General features: G+C 37.3%; 1 protein-coding gene across 1 annotated transcript; it reads right to left on the bottom strand.

Moving 5' to 3' along the window:
- Window positions 1-304: 304 nt before the first annotated feature.
- prkg2 (protein kinase cGMP-dependent 2) lies at window positions 305-27,991 on the bottom strand. Its single transcript, XM_028032700.1, has 19 exons — window positions 27,826-27,991; window positions 25,799-26,327; window positions 20,571-20,737; window positions 19,749-19,862; window positions 15,648-15,753; window positions 15,036-15,099; window positions 11,059-11,136; window positions 9,166-9,260; window positions 8,358-8,426; window positions 8,078-8,176; window positions 7,806-7,956; window positions 6,071-6,207; window positions 5,416-5,505; window positions 5,112-5,253; window positions 4,205-4,368; window positions 4,002-4,124; window positions 3,848-3,910; window positions 3,024-3,090; window positions 305-2,226 (listed from the first exon to the last, which is right to left on the bottom strand). Exons 2-19 carry the CDS (start codon window positions 26,299-26,301, stop codon window positions 2,131-2,133), a joined length of 2,328 nt encoding a protein of 775 aa, XP_027888501.1. The 5' UTR covers window positions 26,302-26,327; window positions 27,826-27,991; the 3' UTR covers window positions 305-2,130.

The following is a 27,991-nucleotide window of genomic DNA, read 5'->3' as shown; positions in this document are numbered from 1 at the left end:
GATTTTTTTTTATTTGTATTGTTTCTCTGTTGCATTTGTTTTGGAGTTTGCATCATTCATGTGTTTGCTACGGAAGTACGGAAGAGGATTAGGGCCACCGGAAAAAAAAATAAAACAGTTCTGGGTTTTTTTCAGAACAGTTTTTTTTCCCCCCGGTGGCCCTAATCCTCTTCCGTAGTTTGCAACGCTTTGCTGCTTGCTGCGCATTTGCACCCGTCGGCCACCGTAGTTTTAGGATAAAGTGAGATGGAGAGAGATGAGCCGCTGTGGCCCCCGCCCAAAAGAAGATGAAAACCAAAGCAACTAAAATAAAACGAGGGGGCCCTCAACATTTTATTGAACATTGTCTGTTTTAAGACTTTGTGTTCTGACACCTTGGAAAAGAATCAACAGAACTAAAACAGGCCACTGCAGTGGTAAATGTGCTGCAGGTATAACATAATTTCTCTTCTGTCTAAATTCATAGTTCCTTCAGTTCTTTAACATGTCTGGTTGTTGCTGGTCACAAAAAAACAAATGCAAACAGAAATCTTCAAAACATTTTAACATGATTTTTTATCATAACTATTAAAAACAGAAAACTCTTTGCAGGTATTCACACACTGTACATCATGCTCACAAACATTCAATATCCAAAAGACAAATAAAAAAAAAAAAAGATCAAATTCTTTTCAAGGGTTCTGTGAAGGAAAACAGAGATATACAAACTTACATGTATGTACACACAAAAGGAAAATCCAGGCCATATTTTCCTAAACCGTTGGTCACGTTAAACCTTGGAAGGTTTGGCCTCCTTGCATTTCGTCCACAGATTATCAACACCTCAGACGGAGCATAACGCGCCTGAAGAGGCCGACCACCGCAGCGTTGACTTGGGTATCTGTAAATATTTCTTCAGCTCAGGCACATCGCCACGAGACGCTCACACTTTATAATTTCGCCGGAGGAGGTGTTTGTGTTTTTAAACGTGTCAAAGTCTTGTCGGTGGGGAGGCGGTGAGGATAATGCAGTTAAAACAAGGGCCACTTGATGCTTCTTAACAGCTAAGTTTTCCAGCTCAGCTTGTCTTCAGCTTTTTAAAAAGTTGAGAGTAATTTCACAGGTTAGTTGCAGCTTAACAGCATTTGTCCACGCATACAGTGCTGTGATAAAGTATTTATCCTTTTAGATTTCTCCTGTTTTTGCAACACTTAAATGTTCCAGATCAGCAAACTAAATTTAATATCCGTCAAAGAAAACTAGAGTAAATACAGAAAGCAGTTTTCAGAAGGTGTTTCATTTATTACGAGAAAATTAAACTATCCAAATTGGTTTCTTGTCTTCTTGTTAACTGTGAAGTAACTGATGAATCTCATTTTTAGTGTTCAGTTTCACTCGCCAAACTCAAAGTAATGCCTGACCTGTAAAATAAATAAATAACTTAAAACATATCTGACAATATTAAGCAACATCATCCCAACATCTAAAATAATTAGATATAAATACAATTTAAAAAGGTCACTGAGGCTTTGGGGTTTCAGTGAACTAAGGTGAGAGCCATTAATTAATGAAAGAGAAAACATGATAAACCGTCCCATGAATGGCTGATGTACCAAAATTACTCCAAGAAATCATCAACAACTCAGGAGATTCCAAAAAGAACCAAGAACAATATCTAAAGCTCTGCAGGTCTCCCTCACTCCCTTTAAGGTCAGAGTTCATGATTCAACAATAAGAACCGGGAAAAAATTGACTCAATTGTAAAATTTCATGGCCAGATCTTCTGTAGACCCAAAAGAACACAAAGTCCAGTGGGAGTTTGTGGGTGTGGCCAGCAGCAGCTTATTTGGACTTAAAGTAACAAGAGGCCCTAAAACAGCTCATTCTGAAAGGAGCCCAAAATATATATCAGCAACTGAGCAGATTAAATCTCATTAACTAAGAATGATTTTGTGCAAAAATGAACATGTTTTGTATAGAACATAGACCTGTCCTAATCTGTTCAAGGAAGCATAACGGGCCACCTATAAAGATTTTAAAAGATGGGTATTATTTTAAATGCCATTACAATCTCAGTCTGGCACGTGACCGAGTTTGATCCAGTCGGGTTTAGAAATCACCAAGAGCAGCAGAGTCGCCACAAAGAAACACTCAAAAGTCCATGTCCCAACCAGACAGCTCATCAGGAGGACTGTCCTCATCCGGAGGGTATTTATCAAAGTAACTGTAGTCAGTCGGTCCAGTGAGCTAAAGAGGAGAAACAGAAGAAAATGGTTTCCTTATAAAGCATCTGGACTCCTGAAACAAAGTGAGTAGGAAACACGTGTGTATTTATGCAGATGCATATATAGAAACGGTGATTGGATTAATGGGATTGGAAATATCAAGAGGATGAAACAAGAAACTGAGGGAAACTTAACAGAAGGAATGTCTGAACTGATAAAAGAGCTGATGAAGGAACAAAGAAACCATGGAAAGCAGTAAAATGATTAAACAGACCAAAAATACCAATACATGAATAATCCCAAAAAAATACAAACTCGCATAAGAATGCCATCCAAATACAAAACAATTAAAATAAAATTTCCTTTGTGATATTTATCTTCATATACATACTTTAAAATAATCAGTCATTTTTAAAATTGCCTGTAAACTCTGTGGTTCTTAAAAGATACTGGCCATAAAGTGAATTTAAGTTGAGACTGAATTACACAGAATAAACCGTATATATATATATATATATATATATATATATATATATATATATATATATATATATATAGCCCTGCGACAGACTGGCGACCTGTCCAGGGTGTACCCCGCCTCTCGCCCGGAACGTAGCTGGAGATGGGCACCAGCAACCCTCCCGACCCCATTAGGGACAAGGGTGAACAGAAAATGGATGGATGGATGGATGGATATATATATATATATTTTTTTTTTTTTTTTGCAATAGTTAAACTGTTACTTTAGATTAAGATCATACAGTGAGGATCTCACACTAGTGCTATAACATCCATGTTTGAATAGAGATTAATACTTACTTCTCTTCTTAGTGGTGATGGTAACGTCCTCGCCTTTAGTCCCTCCCAGTTGAATCCATTAAACCACCTTTAGACAAGTTATTAAAAAACCCTGAAAGTTAGTTTCATTTCATTTAAGCAGGAACAAACACAGACGTAAAACATATTAAAAATTCATGTTTGATCGCTAATTTATTTGTTACTCTGTTGTGATTAAATAAAGGCAAAAACTTTCAAAAGTACAAACTGATTGAATGTAATGAAATCAGTATTGTTTTTAAAAATACCTTGAATTATTTTTACTTTCAATGGCATCTTCACAAATTTCCTTGGATCTGTTTTTGTTTTAAAGAACAACTGCTAAGTGAGTAAGAAATTATTTTTATTTAGCTACGCACTGCAAAAACACAAAACCGTAGCAAGTAATTTTGGTCTAGTTTGTAGTTATTATCTTACTGTGCTTAAAATGAAACAAAACTAACATACAAGTAACTTTTCAGCAAGACATAGGGGTGCAACACTGATTAAAAAGTCAATCTTCCATTTGCAGATTATTTAAATTTTAACAAACATTTTCCCCACACCATAAGTAAAATTAATATGCCACTGGAAGTAATACTTTTAAATCAACATTAAGAAATCATTTATATAAAACAAGCTCCTATATCTTGCTGTAAAGTTACTTGAAAGTTAGTTTTCTCTAATTTCATGTGTACCAAGATGTTTGCACTAGAAACTAGACAAAAATATTTGGTAAAATTTGTGTTTTTGCTGTGCAGCATCTCTTGCACCAAACAGCAATTATCTAATCAGATTAGCACCAAACTGAGTCAGTTCCTTCTCACCTGTGCTTCTTGATATCAGTTATTCCATTTTTAAGGTTGCCCAGTCGCTCTGCAGGGTTCCTCCTGCAACGTAATGTGAAACCACAGCAAATCATTGAGTTACAACCTTCAAACTGAAAGAATCACTATGTTCACCATAACTCATCCTGCCCACCTGCACAGCTTGCGGATGAGGTCCTCCGGTCTTCTGGTGATCTTCTTGGGGAAATCCATCTTCTCTATTCCTTTCAAGATGAACGTGTACGTCATCATCTGGTCGCTTCCTGAGAACGGAGGACTGTGGGGTTCCAGAGAAACGGATCAGTAATCTTTTCTGTGGCCGTCGGCAAACACCATCACCTGAGCACGTGCATTGACCTGCCAGTTAGAAGTTCAAACAACAGAATGCCGAGGGCCCAGAAGTCCACGCTGAAGTTGTGGCCCTTGTTGAGTATGATTTCTGGGGCCACGTACTCAGGGGTGCCACAGAAGGTCCAAGTCTTCTGGCCAGATCGGATCTTTTTGGCAAAACCAAAGTCAACCTGGAAAGGTAATGATCATCAGTCAGTTTTTAAAAAACAGCAGGATTTTACTCTGTTACTCTTCTGATCCTTAATAACAAGGCCTTTCATGCAAACGATGAGAGAAAACATTTCCTTTGAAACTTTTTTCAGTCTCGGAGATGATGAGATTTCAATTTTAGGTGACAACGATTATACATTTACCAATTTAAGCCTAAAGCCACTGAAATTGTTTCAACCTTTGTGCTGCGACTTCTGTCATTCATATGAAAGAGGCAAGTTAGAAATATTTATAAGACAGGTCAACAAAAAGTGACTTATACTATTAATTTTCAAGTCTTACCACAAATTCTCAACTGTATTCTAGGCCTGGACTTTGACTAGGCCATTCAAACACATAGAAATACTTTGATATATTATGTCGTTGTAGCTCTATGTTTAGACTCTTTGTCGCAGGTTTTCGTCAACGATTGACCAGTATTTAGCTCCATTCATCTTTGTCTCTACTCTGGCATGATGCAGCAAACAAAACTTATGATTTTTTATCAACAAAATGTTTTTTTTCTTGCTACTCTTCCACAAAGGCAGATTTATTTAGTGTAACGTTAACAGATTCTTCCACCAGTCGTCTTGACTCTGATTAATGCTCTTCTTGCCTGGCCTGCGAGTTTGGGTGGAAAATCATGTTTTGAGCAAGGTTTACTTTATATTTTACATTTTGGGACAAAAATGAAGATAATTGAAATAAAGTGAGAACTAATTACCAGCTTTATGTATCCCTCTGAATCCAGCATCAGGTTCTCAGGCTTCAGATCTCTGTAGAGGACACCCTTACGATGGAGATACTCAAAAGCCTCTGTCACACAACCGACACAGAATTTGGCAGTCGGCTCATCAAAGCTTCCCCTAAAGACAAAACAGCCCAAATTAGAACTGCTCCAAAAATATGCAAACCATTTATGATGACAGAACCTGTTTTTAAGTTCTTTAAGGCAGGATTTCACTGCACCAAAATGATTTAAAACAGGCGACTTTGAAGAAATGTTATAAAATATGTAGCTCTCTCACCTGTCTCTGAGGAGGCTCCAGATCTCTCCACCTAAACAGGCCTCCAGCAGCATGTAGACATATTTATTATCTCTGAAGGTGCGGTACAGCCTGGAGAAATAAAGATAAAATAATAAGAAAAACACTGAAAGTCCCTCAGTGTTTTGCTTTTTGAGCTTTGATTAAGATTAACTCAATCACCTTTGTAAAATTATCAGTAACTGAATTAGCTAAATTAGCTATTGTAAATAATTGGTTTGATTTTGGCACGAATTCTAAGAAGGCTATATTTAGGAACCAGAATTATATGTTTCTATGTTTTCACTGCAAACAAGAAAAGAAAATTTGTCACACACACAAATTTAGAAAAAGAAAACACAAGCTGCTTAAATAAAATGATTATGAAGTTGTGTGGAAAGAAAGGCTAAAAAAAGCTGTAACATCTGTGTTTTTTACTGAATCATTATAATCTCCTGTTCCAATATTTTTCTCAGCAGACATCTCAATATTCTTTGCCATTCTACACCACACAAAATATGTAATCGGCTCAGAGCCTTGACTGTGATCTCATCTAAAACTAATCAGCACTGAACTGTTTTCCCAGATTGGTGAAGCAGAGTTTCTGCACGGAGGATGAAAATTAGAAATGTTTTTGAGGCCCGGCAGGGGCACTCACTTGACAACAAAAGCCGAGCGAGCTTCAGCGAGGATTCTCCTCTCTGAGTGGATGTGTTCTTCCTGCCTGTTGTCCACAACATGCTTCTTTTTGATCATCTTCAGAGCAAAGGTCATGTCTTCACCCTTCACCTTCACCTGCACATGATGGTTACAGAGACGAATGTCTAACAGCTCATTCATTTATCAAAGCAGACGGGTATGATTAATAAAAGCTAATAATAACTGATCTCTTCCGTAAACGTCATCAGATTGTAAATTAAATGTTCCAGTATCCTGTAGTTTTTACATTAATTTTTTAAAATGGTATCTGTTTTTTTTTCTAATAATGTAAATATTTAGTAGTACATTCTTATAGTATAGCGGTGCAATGTATATAAATTAAATGACAGATTTGTTTTACATATTATTGCATGTTAGCATGTTTTGGCAACATTTCAGTTTTACTTTCACCGCTTCTATAATTTATTTTATTGTACATTTTCAACAAATTGATCTTTTTTATCCAAATATTTTGCTTATTCCACACAATAATTTTCGAACAAGTTATAATATTAAACAGGCAAACCTGTTTAATATTATAAACATGTTTATAATATAACATGCAATCATATGCTAACATGATTGCATGTTAGCATATTTTGGCTAAGTGTTTTGCCGGATTAAGTTTAAGATAATATAGACAAAATAAGACTTTTTTAATGTCTAATTTTACAGGTTTTGACACAGTTTTCTATATTGCAAACAAAAGTCAACAAATCTAATTACAACAAATGTTAAAATTAGGTAATATGAGCATGTTAGCATGTTTTGACAAAGTGTTTTAGCCAATTTAAATAAAAAAGACATCATCAATGTCTAATTATATATTTTGTGATTTTTTTTTTCCCTGAGTGTTTTCTATCCTTTCCAACATTTAATATTTTGCTAATCTGATTTCAACACATTTTGAAAAGAATTACACAAAATAAAAAGGTTGCATGAGCTTTGTAGCATGCTAGAATGGTTTGGCAAGGAACTTTGGTTAGGTTTAATTTCAGAACCTTTGCTTGAATTAAATTATAAATAAAATATTTTTAATAAAATAATGACTATAACTATTCATATCTTTTCATTATAAAAACATATTACATAATCTAACATATACAGTATATATAAATAAAAAAAAGCTTTTGACAAAGTTAGGTGTAGTTTTAGCAACTCTGACTGCATTAGATTAATAAATTAGACAATTTATGATTTGCATTTTAGTATTTTTTTTAATTCTAAACAACTATTTGATTCATATTTGTTACTACTAACAAATATGAAAGTACAATGACAGATAGGTGAGCATTATTTTGACAGTTTGCTTTGGCCAGGATTAGCTTTAGCTGTCCTGGGCAAGTGGAAATTTTCTAACTAGTTAATTTGACAAAGTGAGAATTTCCGTCTAAATAATATTTGTATCAATACATAATAAAAGAAAAAGACTTGACAAACTAAACTGTAGAAGTGTAATGACATCAGCATGAATGTTTATGACTGGTGGCTGGCAGCTGCCTTGGTTGGTCTTTTTATTTTTCAAATGTAAATCGGTATGAAGCAAACTGCGACTTTGGGGAACTTTCTAAATAAACTCAACATTTAAAGGCAGGGTTAGGGTTAACTCTATGAATACGAGCTTCCACATGCAGGACAACTGCAGCGCAGTCGTTCATTAACTTGGCCCACAGTCAGATCAGTTCAACGCTTACCAGTTCTACACGTCCAAACCCGCCAACGCCCAGAGTAGCAATGACTTCAACGTGATCAAAGGGACTGGATGAAGAGAAGACTGACAGCATTTCCTTCAGCTGGACGAAATCAGGTGACAGCGGCTGGCTCTGGTGCCGAGACACAGATTTTCTGGATGAGAAAGAAGGGTTGCATTTAATCCAACTGGTCCAAATTATGAGAAATTATCACTTCTTTTATTTGTGCAATTTTCCTTTCTGTTGTTGATCTAAGCTTTAGACATTGGACCTACTTTGCATGTCTCTTCTTGTCGTCCCGATCAAGTGTCGCCACATAGCCTTCAAGGTGTTTCTGCAGCTCATTGAAGTTACCCACCGTATGATCAAATGTCCTACCAAAGCAACAACTGCACGTTAAGAGCTACACTACTACAATGACAGAAAATATTTTAGTTTTTTATTCACATCTCACTCTGGAGGTGACGTTTCATTTCCAGCTGGTATTTGGGATTTTCCTTAAATATACAAAGCAAATTTCTTTGTGTTCGTTTTACAACCTCTAGAACTACTCACTCTCTGTCGATTACAAGGCACTCCACCCCGTTCTCATCAGCGATGATATTGGCTGACCTGACGTCATCACTGAAAAACACAAAAAACGTAAGCAAACGGGCAAATGGACACCAAAAGCCACTTCAATACAAATGCAAGAACTCCTTTTCTGTTTAAACGTCATTCAAAAATATGCAGCCCAACAAGTTGTCTGACCTTAAAAACATTCTTTCGTAATAAGATAAAGCAAGATTAACATAGAAAGTACATCAAAAAAGATGTACTCCGTCAGACAAAATGTCAAAAAACGTGAATCTCACTGAGAATCTCTGTCGCTAAAGGACACATAAATCTGGGTGTGTGATTAGTGCAAAAGTTTCCTGTAGTCATAGTCCTCAATAAATTTCTCCATGGCATCCACACAGCGTTTGCCAATGTCCCGAAGGTCCTGTTTGTCATTCGTTGACAAACAGAGATCCAGTCAGGTGGTTCTGGTTTGATGTGATAATTTCTTCTGGTTTTGGTCAAAACTCTGGGAGCAACATGTTGAATGAGTTGGACCTTCTTGATTTCTTATTTACACAAACTTGTACAGATACTATTATACAGTATTAATCTAACCTACTGAAAATAAAAGCAGACACCTGGAATTATTTGTTGTTTTATTCTTTTATTCATATTAATCAAAAACCTTTTTTGTCAAATCCTGCAGTGAATAGTTTTTAACATTGTGCAACAGTCAGTCAAATGAAATATACCAGCTTCTAGTATCTGTAGGATACTGTAACAAAACAAAGTTCATTAAGTTCTTATTACGTAGCATGTTTACCTTATGAGTGCTTTTTCTCCAAAGTAGTCGCCCTTCTGCAGCGTGTTTATGGTCTGTGGCAGTTTGTAGGCCTCGGTGGTTTGGGTCACCTTCACCTGCAGGAGGCAGATTTAAGTCTCTGGTTAGCTTTTACAGGTGCTTTATATTTTCTCTGAATATTTTTACATGCATCGTAAAAAAAAAAAAAAAAATTGTGTTAAAACTTGAAAAGTGACATTTTCAATAACAGTAATCTGACCATGATGGGCCATGCATGATTAAGCGGCACTGACGCACGACTACCCAAATAAACATATTAATCTTAAGGGGATTTCTCTCAGTAGAGGTTTTTTTCTTTGCTCGTTGCTTTTCTGATTGCAGTCTGAAGGTATTCGTCAGTAATAACACTTTCAATGTTGGCAAACTTCTCCATAATTTGGTAGGCTTTAAAAACCCAGCGGCCCGCAGTGGTTGAGGTCAAACATCCCACTCTTGGCATTGTTACCATTTAAGATGCGCCACAATGACATCACAGCCTTAATGGCCATGAGTGTGTTTTAGCTAAGTGTCTCATTTGACCTCTGTGACCCCTCATGTTTTTCCTGGTGGCAGCCACTCTCAGAGTTTATTCCCTCCCTGGTCAGAGGGCACCATGGGGGGTGGAGGAGCCATTTCCTGTATTAGCCCCCCTTCGTCCCAAACAACAGACCTCTCACCCAGGCTTGGTTGGGTCTGCGTCTCATATGAACCTATTAAGGCATTTAAAAAAATTCCCTTGTGGCCAGCTCCAGCCTTTCCACGTCGTTATCGGGTTGCTGACTCATCGGACGGAGAAGGAGAGCGGGTCACAGACCTGAACCACCCAACACTCTCATACAGCTACAAGGACAAAACCAGGAGAGTTTCTAGTGGAATAAATTTTATTCTCTTCAATAAACTTGCTACCTTGTCCTTCAATTATAAAGGACAAGTTGTTGTGTTGTTGCTGCCATCAACAACACAACAGTAACTTCAATATATTAATTAAAAGTGACCTTGAAGCTTTTAAAATGATGAATTTGGTGCACAACACTGCTTTCTAAATATTCCATATTACATGTATTCATTAAGTCTCATTTGGTGCAAGTGTCTCTGTACTTCTGACATTTAGCACTCAATCTGAGAAGTGAGATTCACTTTCACAGACATACTGTAGCTAGTCATAAGGGTTCGAGGACAAGATTATGTTTTCTTTCTGGTTCAAGTTTTATTTTAATACAGTCTGAAAACATCCCAGTAGTTGCTGACTGACTGACTGACTGATCTTTCAATGTTACTTATCCAAATTTCCTTTTGTTTGCCTCTTTATGTTAATCAGCAAGTTAAATTCTAGAGGAAAAACACAGGTGTGCTTTTTCAAACACTTCAAAAATAAAATCTATTTTTTAGCTTGCAAACTTCTTAACAAATAGCAAATTGTTCAAAACAGATTCTGAGTTCAAGTCAAGTTTATTTGTGTAGCACATTTCAGCAACAAGCTTGTTCAAATAGTTTATATCATAAAAACATCCTACAGTCATCAATTATGAAACATAAACATGAAATTTTTTCAAAATCCTCAAATAAAACTCAAATATGTTGATCATTGTTCCGGTAACTGCTAATCAAATCAAAGCCTGAACAGGTGAGTTTGAGCCTTGATTTAGAGAAATTTAGTGTTTCGGCTCTTTTTCAGTTTGTTTCAGATTTGTGGATCTGCATTCAGCAACTATCCAGCAACCCATAGCTGCATCTCTTCTCCAACTCATTTGTGTGTGTTTTAGTAGAGAAAAAAAACTTAGATTAGCCAAAACCAGATTCTGATGGTCAGACTTTAATAAAAAATGGAAACCTGTTACAATATCACCTTGATTTCATTAGGTGTTAGTTATTTACCTTTCCCTGTGCGATGATGTAGAAGGTGCTGCCCTCCTCTCCCTGCCGGATGACGTATTCTCCTCTGTCGTAGTATTCCTGAGGGGAAAATGGGACGGGAGAGAACAGCAGTCAGAACCAAGGCTTTTTATTGATTTAACTACTGATTGTGTCATGATAATTCCCGGTAGACAGTCCCCTCTGGGCTGGGAGCCTGAGCTACACCGTGATCAGCATCAGGCTGATAAACTGAAGCCATTACTGGATGCTGCTCAGTTTTTGGGTTTGACAGCAAAGGGAAACATTTAAGTTCAACAAACTAGCTATTAATGAAAACATAGTCAGACATCACTTTAGATGAGCTGAACCAAAATGAACAAATAATCTAAGTGATACAATTAGGATAATAAAAGTTTGAAAGTGACTGAAAGTATGAAGTTCTTGCATAAGTTCATAGAGGTGGCAATTGGGACTTAAAGATTTTGTTGTACTGTTGCAATAGCAATAAAAGTAACAAAACTATTAATCACTTCTTTTTTAGATAGGCTGTGACTGTATCAGTAATTTTAGCCCCACAAACACAAACACTGCTCTTGAAAAGCATCCCTGCATTAAACTGCAAACCATAACTCTATTTTCAAATTCAGTGATGTTTATAGATGCCTTCATTGAACAAACAGGAGTTTTAAATATTAACTGGAATTTATGAAAACGACAAATCAAAATTATCATCATGATAGGAAATTTATCAAGATAAATGATAAACAATGCAATATATGCCCAGCCTTAGTTCATAGGTTTGACAGGTTGGAAATCATGTCCTGGTTTTATTTAAAAAGGAGCAAGTTGGCTTATCAGTCCTTCCAGGTTTTTGCAAAAAATGGTATCTATGGTCCAACATCATTTTTTGGAACATTTCAAGAACTCGTCTTCTTCATACATAGCCTAACCTTACCTGTATATCCCAGAGAAACCATCTATCCCAGAGCTACTTCACTGTAAACCAACCAAAATCAAGGAGACATGAAATAGCACGAGTAACACAGATAGAGAAAATGCTTAAAGTATTCTAATAAATAGTAATAAAGTAAAATGACATTTTATGTTCTGATAAGCTGAGACACAGCTGCCTTTTGTAACGCACACCAGCTGGAGCAGAAGTAAAGTCATTCTTCAGTCATCTTAATGCCACTCATAAATCGAAGCGACACTTAAGATCTGTTCATTTTCTGTTGTGTCAATCAGCTCTTTTTGCGGAGACTAATGCCTTTATTTTTGAAAACCAGTGAGAGCCAGTGTAAAACTTTTAGGAGATGAAAATGTGCAAAGAAGGTCACCAGGATGAAATATAACCTGGGATCAAGCAGGTGTGGCCGCGGTCCACCGGTGCATTACTTTTGACTTTATGGGGACATTGTCGAAACCAAATCAGAGCAACTCTGTGTAAACATTCCCCGGTGTTTACTGTCAAAGCTCTTGACACAAGTGGCATTTTCCTTGGGCGTCCACGATTGTTTACCTCCCGTTTACGCTTCAGGAGAGCCTAGTTTAACGCCGGGCTGTGACAGTGGAGACAACATGCCAAGGTTTTGTTTATAGAGCCTGTCCGGATGATGCAGAAGCTGTTCAGTGGATGGACAGTATCTGAACTGTGTCCTGGGTTTGTTATAACAGACGGCAAAGTCAGAATTTTAAATGAGCTAAATGTTTCCAGAAAGGAAAAAAAGGGACACTGTCCACAAGAAACTCAAAAGTGGCTCTTTTCCTAATATAGGTCCGACCATTCTGTTTAATCTGAACATTTGAGTTCCACTTATTAGGTTTGGTTATGTCAGTGGTGAACATCGACACTCACTCTTCGCTTTCTGTGCCTATATTAGGTTTGCCTCCGGCTCAGTTATTCTAATTGGCTTTCCATCGATCAACCGCAGCCTATGTTTCAATGTCTCTACGAGCGGCACCGTAATGGGAGTAAACCAGTTTGAAGATGACACCAGTCCTTCGCAGCCCCCAAGTGGACTGGTTTCTCACTGCAGTCTGAGTAAAGATGTTCAGCGTGGGTATCTTTGCTTCAAAACAGATAAAACTTAGTTGTTAGAAAACCCTTTGCACTTGAGCCATTTGTAAAATCGAACAAATATTTCCAGCCATACACTGTGATAAGGGTAAAGTCTAAAAATGCAACAATAAGAGTGAATAGTAATAATCAAGTTTGTCTCTAATGGTGTAAAATGAAAAATTGTCGTCCATAAAGTTCAGCTTAAGTTGGACATAATTTATGACAATGGTGAGTAGAATTTAAAGTAAACAGTAACTTTCTTTCATAAAATAATGTATTAGAGAGTCACTGAATAACAATTATTACAACTTAGACATTTATTAAGACATTTCAGCCATGGTGCAAGTTTCTGCCTTAAAGGACATAAAGTATCTTGGTGTTGGTGGGATGTAAAGATAATTTGTTGCCATTGTTGCCAACCTGAAAACGTAATAACACTGAAAATCTCTTGATAATTCAGTCCATCTTTGTTCCAACTCTCAGTTAACATCACAAAATATGGATAATAGAGAAGAGGATGTGACACTAGAGTCTCAAATGGTCTTTCTCCATAAGAAGACCTGGATGTGCTTTAGTGATAAGGTAAGGAGCTCAGTCATGAGGGACTGGTGGCTCCTCTACATTGAAGCTGGTTTATGGTGGTTGGTTGTCTGAACAAGATGCTTCAACAGTAACTTCCAGCTTTGATTCATAAGGAAGAGACTTCAGGTCAGAACCAGAACTCAATGAAGGACAAATGTTCACATCTAAAATGATTTAGGAAACCTCAGAACAAACAGTTTCCTCTGGAATGAAACTTTTGTTCAAAGAAAGAAAGGAAAGAAGGAAGGAAGGAAAACCAATGGATGGATGGATGGATGGATGGATGGATGGATGGATGGATGGATGGATGGATGGATGGATGGATGGATGGATGGACAGACAGAATCATCTAAATTTTTCTCCACACTCTGTTTCTTTTTACTGATTCAGGTCTAGAAATTCTGATTTTCTCTGGAATAGTTTATGTTTCGCTCACATATTCTGGCCTCTGCTGACACGTCGTATTTACAGTAGATCCTGTTTTTATTTCCAATCAGCTCAACACGCTTTTGAAACATGTCAACTTTTCAGAGTCAGTTCCAGGAATTCAAACTACCTTCCAGAGTTCACATCAGATTTCTCAAATGGTGATCTGTTCCTGTTCATACAAACAGATGCCTGTAAATCCCACCAATCTTCAGTCTACAAAAAAAAAGTTTTTCACAAAACTGTAGTGATTCTCTGTGAACATCTGCTACTTTCTCGGGTTACAGCTGGCCCCCCGACAGGCAGAAAGCTTCCATTACAAAATGTCTGAATAGAAGAATTTCACCCACACTTGAGAGTAGCAGCATAATCAACCAACGTAACAAATGTCCTTGAAGTTTGCACTGCGAAAGAGGCTGAGAAAGCAGTTTTCTGCCCCGATGCTGGCAGGTTCTGCTCAGTTTTTTCCCGCTTTGCAGATGAAATACAATGCTTCTGCAGGAAGAGCTGGAGTCACCCTCAGTCTCCTGCTTGTTTCACAGCTACACACACAATTTCACACACTTGTGTCATCTCACACCAAAAGCCTGTCACTGGCACATCTTTAAGAAATCACTCGTCCCCCATTTGAGTAAACACTTTCTGGGGCCTTAGTCAAATAATTAGGGTAACAACATACAGCACCCAGCAATGACAGGAATAATATCGGCCCCGTTCATCAGCAAGATAAATCTGGGAGTTCTTGCAGACTGGAGCTAGAATGAATTTGCTGACATTCAGTAATGGTATATGGCCAAATGGTAATGATATTTTGACAGCCGCTATCTGCAGTGCTCCTGGCTCCCAGGAGCTGCCAAAGACTTGTGCAAGTCATGTAAAAGTCAAATTGTCCTTCAAATAGGAATGGAGATAGTTTGACAGAATAACTTACCACCTCCAGGCAGTCGACTATTTTGCTTAGCTTGTCGTCGGGTAGATTAGCCAAGAGTGAAACGCTGAACAAAAGAAAGAACAGGAGAAACAATAAGTTAAGGCCACTAACTAAACTTGTATAGTTTGTGCCAAAACTATAATTGAACAAACAGTTAAACAACATGTCAGATGTGCACATGCACAAATCATGAGCAGGAATATTAACTTCAGGCTGGTCAGAGTTTGTTTTAATACTAACTGGAATGTATGACAGCGTATTAGAGACATTATAGATAGGGAAAAAAAGTACATTTCCACCAAAAACTCTGAAATTAAATGTATTTAATCTCGACTTTTGCAACTCAGAAATTTCCAAAGATTCTGAGAAGTTTACATCTGCACCTGTGATGGAGAGGCCAGATTTGTATCATTCTTGACCTGCAGTTGAGGGCTACAGAAAATCACTACAAGGGCCACAAATGGTTCCCAGGCCGTACTTCGGTCACCCTTGTTCTAAAACCTTGAGCCCCTCGTTTTGAAGGATTCAGATGAGTGTATGTATTTATTTTCATAATTTTATCTGTCCATTTTACAGATCACATTCGCTCTTTGGTTCAGCCTCAAGTCTGACCTTCGCAGGAAGTTGCGGTACTGTTCGTGCCGCGTCTCAGCCGTTCTCCTCATAATGTTCTGGAACGCCTCCCGATCCAAAGCCCACGTCCTCACTTTGTTCACCGCTATAAAAAGAAGCATAACTTGCCTCAGGAAGGAGGAAGTGGCTGTGACAGTTTGACATGAGTCAGTAGCAGAGACAACGTTCCACTGCTGAGCCAATCTGTCAAAGTCTTTCCAGTTCACCTGGAACATTGAGGTCACTGCAGAGCTCCTTTCTGAAGGTCCGCCGCTCACCAGTAGTTGATTAAATATACAAACCTCACCAAACAGACCTGACATTGTAAGTGGCATTTTACTCAAAAAAGGGAGCAGAGATGGGTAGTGAACCCAGAAATTGTACTAAAGTAAGAGTAGCACTACTTCAACATATTTTTACTCAATTAAAAGTAACTGTCCAAGAAATTACTCAAGAGTAAAAAAAAACTATTTGGTAAAAAGTCTACTCAAGTTCTAACTCATTCATTTAATATTTAAAAGTAAAAAAGTAGGTAACACTTTATTCACACACACATGAATGATGTATGTGAGAATGTGGCTATTCTTATTTATTAGTTTTTTTTATCAGTTATTTGTTATTTCTTACATTGTGTGTGAATTGTGAGACAGTTATTTTTTGTTTTTAAGCATATGCACTGACTGATGGCACTTTTTAAATTTCGTTGTTCTTGTGACAATGACAATAAAGATTTATCTATCTATCTATCTATATATTTGACGGGTTGTGAATAAGACCATCATAAACATGACATAACACCTGTCATAAACATGAGTAAGTGTTCATGAACATTTATGACTGTTGTCATAAAGTGTCATTTGGTAAATCATGACACTTTTAATACAAATTGACATTATTCAAAATGTCTTCGTTATGACAACTTGACATTAACCAAGAAATCACAATCTGACATAAATTTGTTATAAAAGTATTACCAATTAAACTTTAAAAATTATGTAGTTTTATATTATTAAAGCTAAAGTTTAATCAGTAATTACATAATAATAATAATAATAATAATAACAAGTTGTCATAACAAAATATAAAGTATAAGTATAAAATTAAGTGGATATTTTGGTATTTTAAGGACCAAACAGACAATAATTCATATAACAAAAACATCAACTGGCAAACTAATTTTTTCCAAATCAGTTTATTTCAATAAAAACATTTAACAAAAACTGCAGGTGTGTGTCTGTGTCTGGTGAATATTTGGTTAAAACATGTTTGTTTTTCATTCAGTGGGTAGAAAATTCAGAAATTTTACTCAAGAGTAGAGATACTTCATAATAACATTACTCAAGTAAAAGTAAAAAATGGAGCATAGTAAAAGTACTCCTAAAAGTACATTTAAAAAAATGACTCAGGTAAATGTAGCTGAGTAAATGTAACTAGTTACTACCCAACTCAGCCAGGGAGGAAAAAAGCAATCAGGATGCAAAGCTATGGGTATCATGTAAGCTTGGGTCAACACAGCCACGGAAAAGGCAGCTCACTTCATCATCCCCAGTTTCCCAGAGCTCTCAGAAGTCAGCAAAAGAGCTCAGAGGAAGTCGGGTCACATTCAAGAATCCAAAGTGTTTTAGAGATTTATTTCAGGATATGATTTAAAACAAAGCGGCCGGCCTGACCTCGCATATCCTGTTCTGTGTTCACTTTAACGCAGCTTCATGTCAAAGTTGTTCTTTCACGTAAAGCTGTGGAAAAAGTCATAATTTATACAAGCTGGGGGAAAAAAGTCTAATTTTGGTAAATTCTTGAAAATTAATTTACTTGGATGCTAAAATTGCTGCAACAATAACTAGACCAAAGAATAGGATTTTGACACTAACTAAGCATTTAGTGCACTGGTTGTGAGGAAAAATGAGCAAATCAATGACAGGGAAGCTGAACTAGATGAAAACCTGCCTCATGTCTCCACTGGGAGGCAGCGTAACTGGAGGAAAAAAGCTGTTACTGTACCTGTGTATGTATGCTAAAATAAAGTAAGGCAAACTACAGCCAAGAAACTGCAGGGAATTTTTTTTCCCCAGAAAGCTTTTCTTTCCAGAGATAGATCCGGAGCAATTAAAAGAAAGCTAAGGTGCTAATTATGAGGTTTATAAGACACAAAATCAGGAAAATTAAGCTGATTAAGAAGTGTGATGGGATTTGTTGTTCACCAACACAAAGCCATAAAAAATTCACCCTGAAATAAATAGGTGGACTAGTTGAAAGCATGACCTGCTTAATTACTGTTAAAAGAAAGTTGCAATAATCCAACCAGGAGATTATAGAAACATGGATTACTGACTCCAAGTCTAGCCTGGAAAGAAGAGATTTAATCTCAGAGAGACATCCAAGATGAAAATATAAGTAATGAAAGAAATCACAATCCCCCCATAAAGCCACCATGTCAATGCCGTAGATATTTTGAATTTCCATATACGGTGAGGAGGAGCATTTTCATAATCTGGCAAAAAACAAAAATGAAAGAAATGCAATGCAAAAAAATGAATGCAAAAATGAAAAATATGCTTTTGACACTTATCTTTGTCCAAATTTTAGACATGTATTTCTTTTATTGATCACTGATTTATTGAAGGATAAATTCATTTAAGGTTCATTGCAGATACCAGTTTATTTCACTAGGTGGCAGACTTTTACCAAACAGTGGAATGTAATTCGAGCTAGTTATACATACTGTATATATGTTGGATATGATAAATTTATGTAGCGACTTGTTTCTGAAATCAATGACTTCTGAAAATGGGACAGCATAGGGACGTGATGATCGACACAGTAACTCAAAGGTGCACATATTGTCCCCTGACCGTGTGTTTTGGCCCCAGGTAAACATTAGCACTAGTGTTACTCAGACACAGCAGTGAAGCTCAGCTGATGTCATTTAGCTGAATTCAAACACAGAATTAAACCGGTGGCAGAAGAAAAAATGTTTTTCTGGAACCAAAATTTAGAAAATTAAAAATAAGCAATCCTGAGTATCAAGAAGACTTTAAACGGTTCAAAAGAAAAAGGCAAGAACAGGTAACTGGACAGATGGATGCAGCTGAGTAAATAGCAAAAAGAGAATAAAGGAAGATGAGAGCAGCTGAAGATATTTGAGGGGAATTAAGAAAAATCAGGAAAGTAACAACAAACACAAAGATTCAGACAAACCAACAGAAACTACAGTCTTCAAAAGGATCCATATCTTTTTCTCACACTTTGTCACCTTCATCATCCAGCGGGACAGAGAAACCAAAAATACAGCCAGAGCTACAATCCAGTTGTTAATGTCAAAGCATACTCATCTTTTAGAATGGCCCAGTCAAAGTTCAGACCAATATCCAATTTAGATCTGTGGAAAGACTTGAAAACTACTGTTTGCAAACTATTTTTTAAAGAAGAAAGGGTGAAGATTTCAGTGTCCAGATGTGTAAAGATGGTGAAGACGCAGCTCTAGTTACGGTGAACAGTGTTCCTACAAACTATTGACTCATTTTAAATGGGAGAAAATGTTGAATAGCATCACACAAAATATGTCAAAGTTTAGGGTTGCAGTCTGGAAAATCTGAAATGGTTTGAATACTTTTATATGGCACCAAAGTGAACATAGTGAAGAATGAAAGGAAACCTATTATTCTCCATCTTTTTATGAAGCGCATATAAATATGCTTACTACTAGATTAGCATTTAAAGTCCCAAATATTACTTTTTGTTTTTATTTTTATGACCAAATCTTTTTAATCCATGCTTGTATGTTTGGAGATGACTTTCGATAAACTTTCCTGAGCTCTCTGTCTCAAACTGGACAGGTCCGCTTGTTCCACTCATCCTGGGACACAAACTGGGACACAGACATCAGGCTCTGCGAACGCAGCCTGGGCTGACTGGGAGGAAGAAACGGGACGCTGAATCAGACGTGTGTTAAACTATGTTTGACACATTGTCACAAGCTCTACCCCCAGAGGGCTCAGTCTGTGTGACAGTGATAGCTTCAGCCTAAAAACCTAAAGAAATCCATACAACTAAGAGGACAATCAGTGTTCGCTGCAGGAAAAACGAGGAAAAAATCTTTACCTCGGACTGATGCTGTTCGTGTGCAGTTGTACAGGATAGCCAACTCCCCAAACGCGGTCCACACCGTTATCGATGTGAGCAGCTTGTTTTGCTGAAACACTTCCAGCTTCCCATCTGGAAAAAAAATTCAAAAATGTCCGTCAATCTTTGTTCTGATCCCAAACAAATGTGCAAAACACACAAAAAAAACATTAATTCATTCATGTACATTGAATGAATCAACTTGGAGATCTTAGATTTTTTAAAAATGAGGATAAATATGTTAGTGGAGGTTTCTGTTCCTATTACAAGGAAGTAGTTGTTCTCCACTCTCATCATATGCTTCCTCAGGAAAAGGCATTCATGCCTGGACACTCAATGCGATCAGCTGGCTTGCTTGGATGACTTGATATTTTATGACAAGCTCAATTTGATTGTTACTGTCACAATAAACAATAAATCAATAAAACACATGATAAATTAAAACTCAGTAATTTCCATTTGCATGATTTATTGTTTTTCTCTTTATCTACAATAAACTGGTTGACAAAAGTCTTCAGTCTGGTGTTTTGGTCTCAAATAGCCCCCTTTTTTTTGAAGGACAATTTTGTCTACAGAGACTTCATAATTAATTTTATTTATCATTTTGTTTATTTATTTTGAATATTTAAAATATCTTCCAGTTCCAGTGTTTAATGTTCAATAGAATTTAAAGTTTATTGATCTTTGAGAATGTGTTCTTGCATTATTATTATTATGCCACTACCATTATATTATAAACAACAATATCATCATTTATGGTTCAGCCAGATTTGTAATGGTGACAGACCCAGGTGAGCGTACCTGCCAGGACAAACAGATGGTTCCCAGGTTCCCCCTGCTTGATGACGTACTCGCCCTGCTGGTAGCTGCACTCGTACATGCACTCCACCATGTCTTTGATCTGCTGCAGCTCCAGACGCTTTAGGTACTGGTTCTTGTTCAGGGCGTCCGTCAGCAGCTTCTTTACGCTGTCAAACACAGAAAGGCTTAAACGACTCAATCTGACCCTCATTGGTTAGGAGACGCAATATCGTTTTCAGAATTTGAAGCGTTGCTCTCTGATTATCTGCTCTTTTAGCAGAGTCCAAATTTCTTACGTTTAAGGCCTGACGCGTTGAAAGAAAAACAAAGCAGGTATGATTGGTGGGTGCTAAATATTGTTGAAAATACATAATTCTGTGTTTTGCTCCATACATAGCTAAAAGAAATAGAGGAAAACACTGAAATATTTATTCTTAACAATATGTAGATCAACACAAGAGAAGAAAATCAGATGCAATATTTGGTGACGGTTATATTTAAATTGGTCTGGATAATTTTCTCCACCAACAAATAAAAGTATAATGGCATAATTGCTTTTTGTTTTAACTCAAGTTGTCTGACATCAACATTTATTTGATCTGAAATATTTACATAGGACAAAAAAGATAAATAAAAATTAAGTTAAGTTATCTTTCAGGGGACTGTGATCTGTTTTCCCAGATCACAGTCATTTTGCGTGAACTTTGACCTAAATACAACAATTGTACATATTTGATCCTCCAGCACAAGCATTTGATGCAGTTTATAATTTCTAGAGTGAGATTTTTACAGTTTGTTTTTAATCTTGTTATAATAATAAAAAATTACTAAGATAAAGACTTTGGAGCTTCCGTTCACTAAAGTTGGCAAAATACAAAGACTTTATTGAAGAAAGTGATTCTCTAACACATTCAAAAGACATCAAAATATTTTTGGAAAAAAATAAATAAATAAAATTTTAAAAAGACCAAACTTGTGACACTGTTTCTACAGATTCCTTTTTAACAACATTTCGAATCTGTTTCATTAAAAAACATTTTTTTGCTCAACTAAAAATAAAAACATTGTCACGTTCCTAAGTCATTGTTTTAGGCAACAACAAAAAATACATAAGTAAAAAAATGACTGGTTTTATTATTTTAGGAAGGTGATGATATGCAGATACATAGATAAATAAAAGAAAATAATCAATTGAGAAAATATTAGCAAAGCAAGAATATTGAATTTGACCAATTGGATTCACACAGCCTAAAGTCTGGATGCCACCACTCTAAAACAGCAACTTTGGATAGAAGTGGGGGGGGAAAATACATAAAAATCAGCCTCATCCAGCTAATTTTTATGTTTATCATCATTTCCCTCTGTTATTCCTCCACCACAGCCCACACTGACACAACAATGAGCCACCAGCACTCCCACACCCTCATTACTCACTTGTTTTTTTATCTGGGTGATAACCATTTGATGACCATTTGCTGCCTATTGGTTCTCTTCTGAATATGTTTAAAGTAAAGTGGTGAAAACATAAAAATCATCATCTTTAAAAGTTTGCAGACGTTCATTTGAAAGTTGTCACTTTGTCTGTTTATTCACCTTTCTGTGTGTCAGGAATGTTATTTTTCAGAGCAGATTTTCCTGTTGTCCTTCGCTCTTACCTAGCCGAGTCATTATTCTGTCACGATTACTCACAGAACAGGAGGATGTTTCAATGGGTGCTTCAGTTTGTGGTTATATAATCTACACAGGGATTATTAGCAACATATGTTTTAAACATGAGGATTGCATAAAGAGGGCGACACTGCATGAATTGTTCAATCATACAGCAATCATCCAGCAAAAGCAACAGAAAGACAAAAGGTAATTTGTCCTTTGATTTGGAAATGCAAAGCAGGCTTGCAGCAGCTGATACTACTCTGATGAGGTTTATGTAATAAATTATAGCACAATATGAGGGTCTTTAACCTTTCAGTTGTCATAAAGGCGTGATGTGCACAGTTCAACAGACATAAACAACGTGCTAAAAAAGCTTTCAGAATGTTTGTTTTTAACAGAGCTATAAAGCAACAGGAGCAGCAGAACAAAGGATCTGAGAAGAAAGGACAGGTGATCATAAAAAGGATTTGTTCTTTAGCAGGTAACAAGTTTTATTAAATCTAAGGGCAGAAAAATAAACGCTAAAAGTGGAAAATTTGTATGTAAAAAAGATTATAGAGCCACCTTTAGCGGCAAAAATACTCAGCCGTGATCATCTGATCATCAGCTTCATTATGGTGGATTCACTTTGGCCCACATTTGTTTCTGCACTACACAGCATCATAATTAGGTTGCGGTTTGGACTTTGACTGGGCCGTTGCCAGCACTCAGTCGATTTATTGCCGAGTTTGGGATCATTGTCCCGGTAACGACCTGGTTCAGGTCAAGCTGCAGCTGTCGGACAGATGGACTCATTTGACTCGCAAATAATTTGGTACATAAAGGAGATCCTGTTTGTGATTCCAAGGTTCCCAATTACTGTGGCAGCAAAGCACTAACAAATCACCACCTCTCCACCACCGTGCCTGTTGGCTGGTTTAAGATATGATATGCTGCTTGGTTTTCTCCAAACATCACTACTTTGGACTCTGTTTTCCAAAGAACAACTGTCCAGTCTTGTGTTACATTTCTACACAAATCTAATCTGTGCTTCCATGTTCTTTTTACAACAGAAAGAAACTTTTAAAAGGTCAGTTGCACTTGTGTTTATGCACAACAATAACGTGTTTTATGATTATGTAATAAAGTCCCATTCTACCAACGGAAAAACATGTTTCCCAATGTTGCAGTAAAATATCTCAGTAACACTTTATTTGAAGGGGTATGCATAAATAAGACTGGCATGATACTGTCATAAACATGAAGCAGTCCTCTTGAATGTTTATGACTGTTGTCATAAAGTGTCATTCTGTATATAATCCCACTTTTAATGCAAAGCTGACATTTTTAATGAACTCTTAACGCAAGTGTTAATAAACTGTTGCATTGAAGATGTCATCATTTATCAAATAATTCAAAATTGACACTTTCAATGCAACTTTTAGAGCAAGTTTACATTAAAAGTGTCACTATTTATCGAATGAAACTTCATGACAACAATTATAAGCATTTCTGAAGAGTCCTTCATATTCATCACAGGTGTTATGTCACGTTTATGACAGTGTCATGTCAGTCTTCTGCACACCGCTTCAAATAACGTCTTACCAATATGTCAACTTTGATAAACTGAGTTGCACTGATGCTGACCAAACATGGACGTCAGTTTCCTGCTCGGTTTCTTCTTGCAATAAAACTCAGGCTGATTTTCCCACACCAGTGTAACCCACGGATTTGCATGTTGGTTCTCATCAGCTGCTGAAGAAAAGAAAACACTTTTCAGTTCAGGATGCAGGCTCACTGCTGCTGCTAATTAACTATTCATCTGCAATAGTCCCACAGTTCAAAATTAAGACTATAAATACGTTAAGGACGTAAAGGACTTATTTTCTTCCTGCATCACGTCAAACAGACTGAACCAGAGTGTTTTTTTCACCGTAGCCTTCTGCCTCCCATGAGCAGCATTCTGAGATCAGATTACTTCCTAAATCCGATAAACCTATGCTGGGGCGGGACATACAGCAGCGCGGATCGATAAAATTACAGTTCAGTTGTAAAGAAAGTCAGAGTCATGCTCCTGTCTCTGCAGGGACAAACTTGGACGTATGCATGTGCGGCACTGTGAATTCAACTGTTGACCGTTTCATGCTCAAAACTGACGATCTAGATGGGCTGATGAAAAGCATATCAGCTGTAAGGATTCAGTTTTTCTGTAGGCTTCTTGAGCCTCAATGTCAAGATTTACATTATAAACAGAAGTGAGGATTAACACAGAACACTGCAAAAAACACAAAATCCTACCAAGTATTTTTGGTCTAACTTCTAGTCCAAATATTTTACTTTTCAGCAAGGTATAGGAGTTTGTTTTTAAGTCAACAATTCCTTAATATTGACAAAAACAGTACCAGTTATAAGCAAAATAATCTGCCAGTGCAACTAATACTTGTTCATCAATATTAAGGAATTATTCACTTGAAACAAGCTCCTATTTCTTGCTGAAAAGTTACTTGTGAGTTGGTTTTATCTTATTTAGGTCTGTCACAATAAACTCTGCTGCTCAATAAATTGTCCCTGTCGTTATTTTCAAGTGGCATGATAACGCAAGTTCACCCTCTCAAAGAGCAATAAACTTTAATTTTGTAAAGAGCACTTAACGCTAAACCTCAAAGGCATTTTAAATATCCAAAATAAAGAACAGCAACAAAACACCGTAAATAAAATGGAAGCATAAACATACCCAAACCATAAATAAAATGGTTTAGGTTCGTTCAAGAGATGAATTCACATGCATATGTCCAAGTTTGTCCCTGCAGAGACAGGAGAATGACTCGGTCTTTCTTTAGAACTGAACTGTAATTAATAAAAAAATATTAATTATCAGAATGGAAATTATCAAGGTCATTTTAATTTATCATGCAATTAAATGCTTTTTGCGACAAGCTTGGTCTTATTTCAACTGATCTAAGATGTTTGTAGTTGAAACTAAAACAAAAATACTGGACAGAATACTACGAGTATACTGTTCGGCTGTCCTCCAGACCCGAAATCTAGGTGTTGTCATGGACTCTGACCTGAACTCTTCTGGTTCTGGTCTGCTCTGTATCCCCAGAACCAGAACCAAACAAGCAGCATTCAGCTTCTATGCATCACAAATCTGGAACAAACATGCAAAACACTGAGATCCTTTAAATCTCGACTAAAACCCCAGCAGTTGCTTTTGGAACATAATAAATGAAACATTGATCAATATATTTGATGTATATTGATGATTTTAACAATGGCTGGGCAAATATAAGGTCCGCTGCTTCTATTCACAACTTGATTATATGATGTTTTTATGTTTTCAGGACGTAAAGCACTTTGAACTGCATTGTTGCTGAGCTTGATTGATAAGATTTTGTGTTTTTGAAGTTTCGGTCAGATTGAACCTGAACTGGTAACCAGCAGCTGGACATTGCTGACCTGAATAATGTTCATTTCTGCACAGTTTGTTTGCTGCCCACTTCTCTCCCACTCACTGCCCACTGAGCCAGCACAGACTGAGCCTCAGGGCTCGTCTCTTTCTCTCTTTCCGTCGTCTCTGGAAACAGGAATCTCACCTTGCATCCTTCGGTACCCGCGCCTTCTCGAAGGAGAACTTGGGCAGACTGCTGGACGTGGGTTCTGCCGACACGCCGGCTTTAGCTCCTTTCCTTCTGTTCAGGGTCTCCTTGATGCGGACGCTCAGGTTGGGGCTGCTCTTTCCGCTGGCTCTGACAGAAGGTGGTCGCGATGTGAGGCCAGTCGGGGCGCCGCTCTTCAGAACGTCCTGCAGCTTATTGAGCTGGATGCATTTGTTCTGCAGTTCCTCACTGAGCTCGGACAGAACCCGGGTCTGCTTGGCCAGTTGCTCCTGAAGACCTTTGATCTGCTGCTCTTTGGCACATAGCTCCTCATCCTTCCGCCGTCCTTCTCGCTCCAGCTCCTCCACGCGGGCCCTCAGGGAGTCCAGGGAGGAATTTTTGAAGGCGCCGCAGTGGTCTTTGTGAGCTTGGCCATTAGAGGTAGAAACAGAGGCGTCGGTGGGTTTGTAACGCTTTGATTTCATAGAACCGTTCCCCATCTTTAGACCAGAAAGAGGTGAAAAATCTGCAAAAATGACAAGGAAGGAAAAAGTCTTTATTTCGGAACATGTTTTGTATTTTAAAATAGAGAAGACACTGTACTCCAGAGAAAAGAAGAAATATTTTAGTAAACAAACACAATCATGAAGATCAAGGAACACACGCTGTGAATATGGTTTCACAATAGAATATGGTTTCTTTATTTCGAACACTGCAAAACACAAAATCTTACCAGGTAATTCTGGTCTATTTTCTCATTCAAATATTATAGTACACTTGAAATAAGATAGAACTAATTACAAGTAACTTTTCATCAAGAAATAGGAGCCTGTTTTCAGTCAATAATTCCTTGATATTGATGAACAAGTACTTCTTCCATTGGCAGATTGTTTCACTTAAAAACAAGACATTTTCCCCTGTTATAAGTTTTACTTTTTCATCAATATTAAGGAATTATTGCCTGAAAACAAGCTCCTATTTCTTGATGGAAAGTCACTTGTAAGTTAGAAAGATAAATACAGAGCAATACTGAAAGAAAACCTGATGAATGCATAGGACTCGAAACTAAAGGTGGAGGTTCAACATCCAGGAGGAAAACTGCAGGGGAAGGTTGAGATCAAAGCATATTCATCTGTTTAAGTGGCCCAGTCAAAGTGAAAAACTAAATCTAGATAAAAATTTACATTTAGACTTAAAAACAAATGCTCATTGTGTTGAGCTGTTTTGAAAAGAATGAGCAACGGTTTCAGTCTCTAGATGTGCAAAAGCTGGAAGAGACATAACTCATATTTTAATAACCCTCTAAATTATATGACAGAATTTTACATATAAATGTGGAGAAAGCACCTGAGGTCTGTTTGAGCAAACTGGGATTTCAAGCTGATGAAGCTGTGAGGAAACGGAGGACCGACAGAAAATAGTCAATGAAAGCTTCTTGTCCATTTATTATTCAGAAGGCAGGAAGTATTGCATTACATGGAGAGTCACTCTCAGTCTGCTCAGACAGCATCACGGATACAGGAGGATGGTCAGCATAAAATTACTGGAGAAAACGGCTATAAAGTCTGATTTTGGTGTCTGACATATGACTGAAACTGACAAACATTTCAGAGAACAATAATGTTGCTGTCTTGGCCTGCCGCCCACTCACACATGCAGCTGATTTTATTCATCACATTCCTGCTGAAATACGGGGTCAGATCACACTGTAGTCCAAACTTTAAACATACAAACAGCTATTTTAAAACGCAGTATATTTCTCATATCTTTTTTGTTCTTTTGTATATTTCAATAATGTATCTGTTGACAAAATGATCCACAGAAAATATAACTAAATGACGAGACTTGGTTTAATTTCTCGTTGTTTTAAGGTGGAGCGAATCAAACCGCTCGCTAATTGGTGTCGGTTAACCAATTAAAACCTCAAAAGGGAGAGCGCGCACCTGCAACTTCCGACAGGTCGCCATGCCTCTGCTGAGCCGGGAGGGGAACGGGCTGAGGTCGGGGAGAATCTCGGTTCTTACCTGGTTCTCTGCGGGAGCCTTCAGACGAGCCCAGCTGCGAGTTTACCAACAGAACCAAGCTGTTTACACGGATTCATCGGGACAAACGGTCTACCTTTAACTACAGCTCAGCTGCTGTCCCGCCTCTGCGTGCTGCGCGCGCTCTCTTCTCAACAGCTGAGTGGTG

The sequence above is a fragment of the Xiphophorus couchianus genome, chromosome 12 (assembly GCF_001444195.1).
Source record: "Xiphophorus couchianus chromosome 12, X_couchianus-1.0, whole genome shotgun sequence".
Taxonomy (NCBI): domain Eukaryota; kingdom Metazoa; phylum Chordata; class Actinopteri; order Cyprinodontiformes; family Poeciliidae; genus Xiphophorus; species Xiphophorus couchianus.
This window is presented reverse-complemented; position numbering and strand designations above follow the sequence as displayed.

What these genes read in the sequence shown, in the direction of transcription:
- prkg2 (XM_028032700.1), bottom strand. Translation starts at nt 26,301, where the DNA reads ATGGGGAACGGTTCTATGAAATCAAAGCGTTACAAACCCACCGACGCC. An exon ending in CGGGTACCGAAGGATGCAAG is followed by an intron (nt 20,738 to 25,798) that starts GTGAGATTCCTG and finishes TGTGTTTGACAG; the next exon opens with CGTAAAGAAGCTGCTGACGG. An exon ending in CCATCTGTTTGTCCTGGCAG is followed by an intron (nt 19,863 to 20,570) that starts GTACGCTCACCT and finishes TTTTTTTTCCAG; the next exon opens with ATGGGAAGCTGGAAGTGTTT.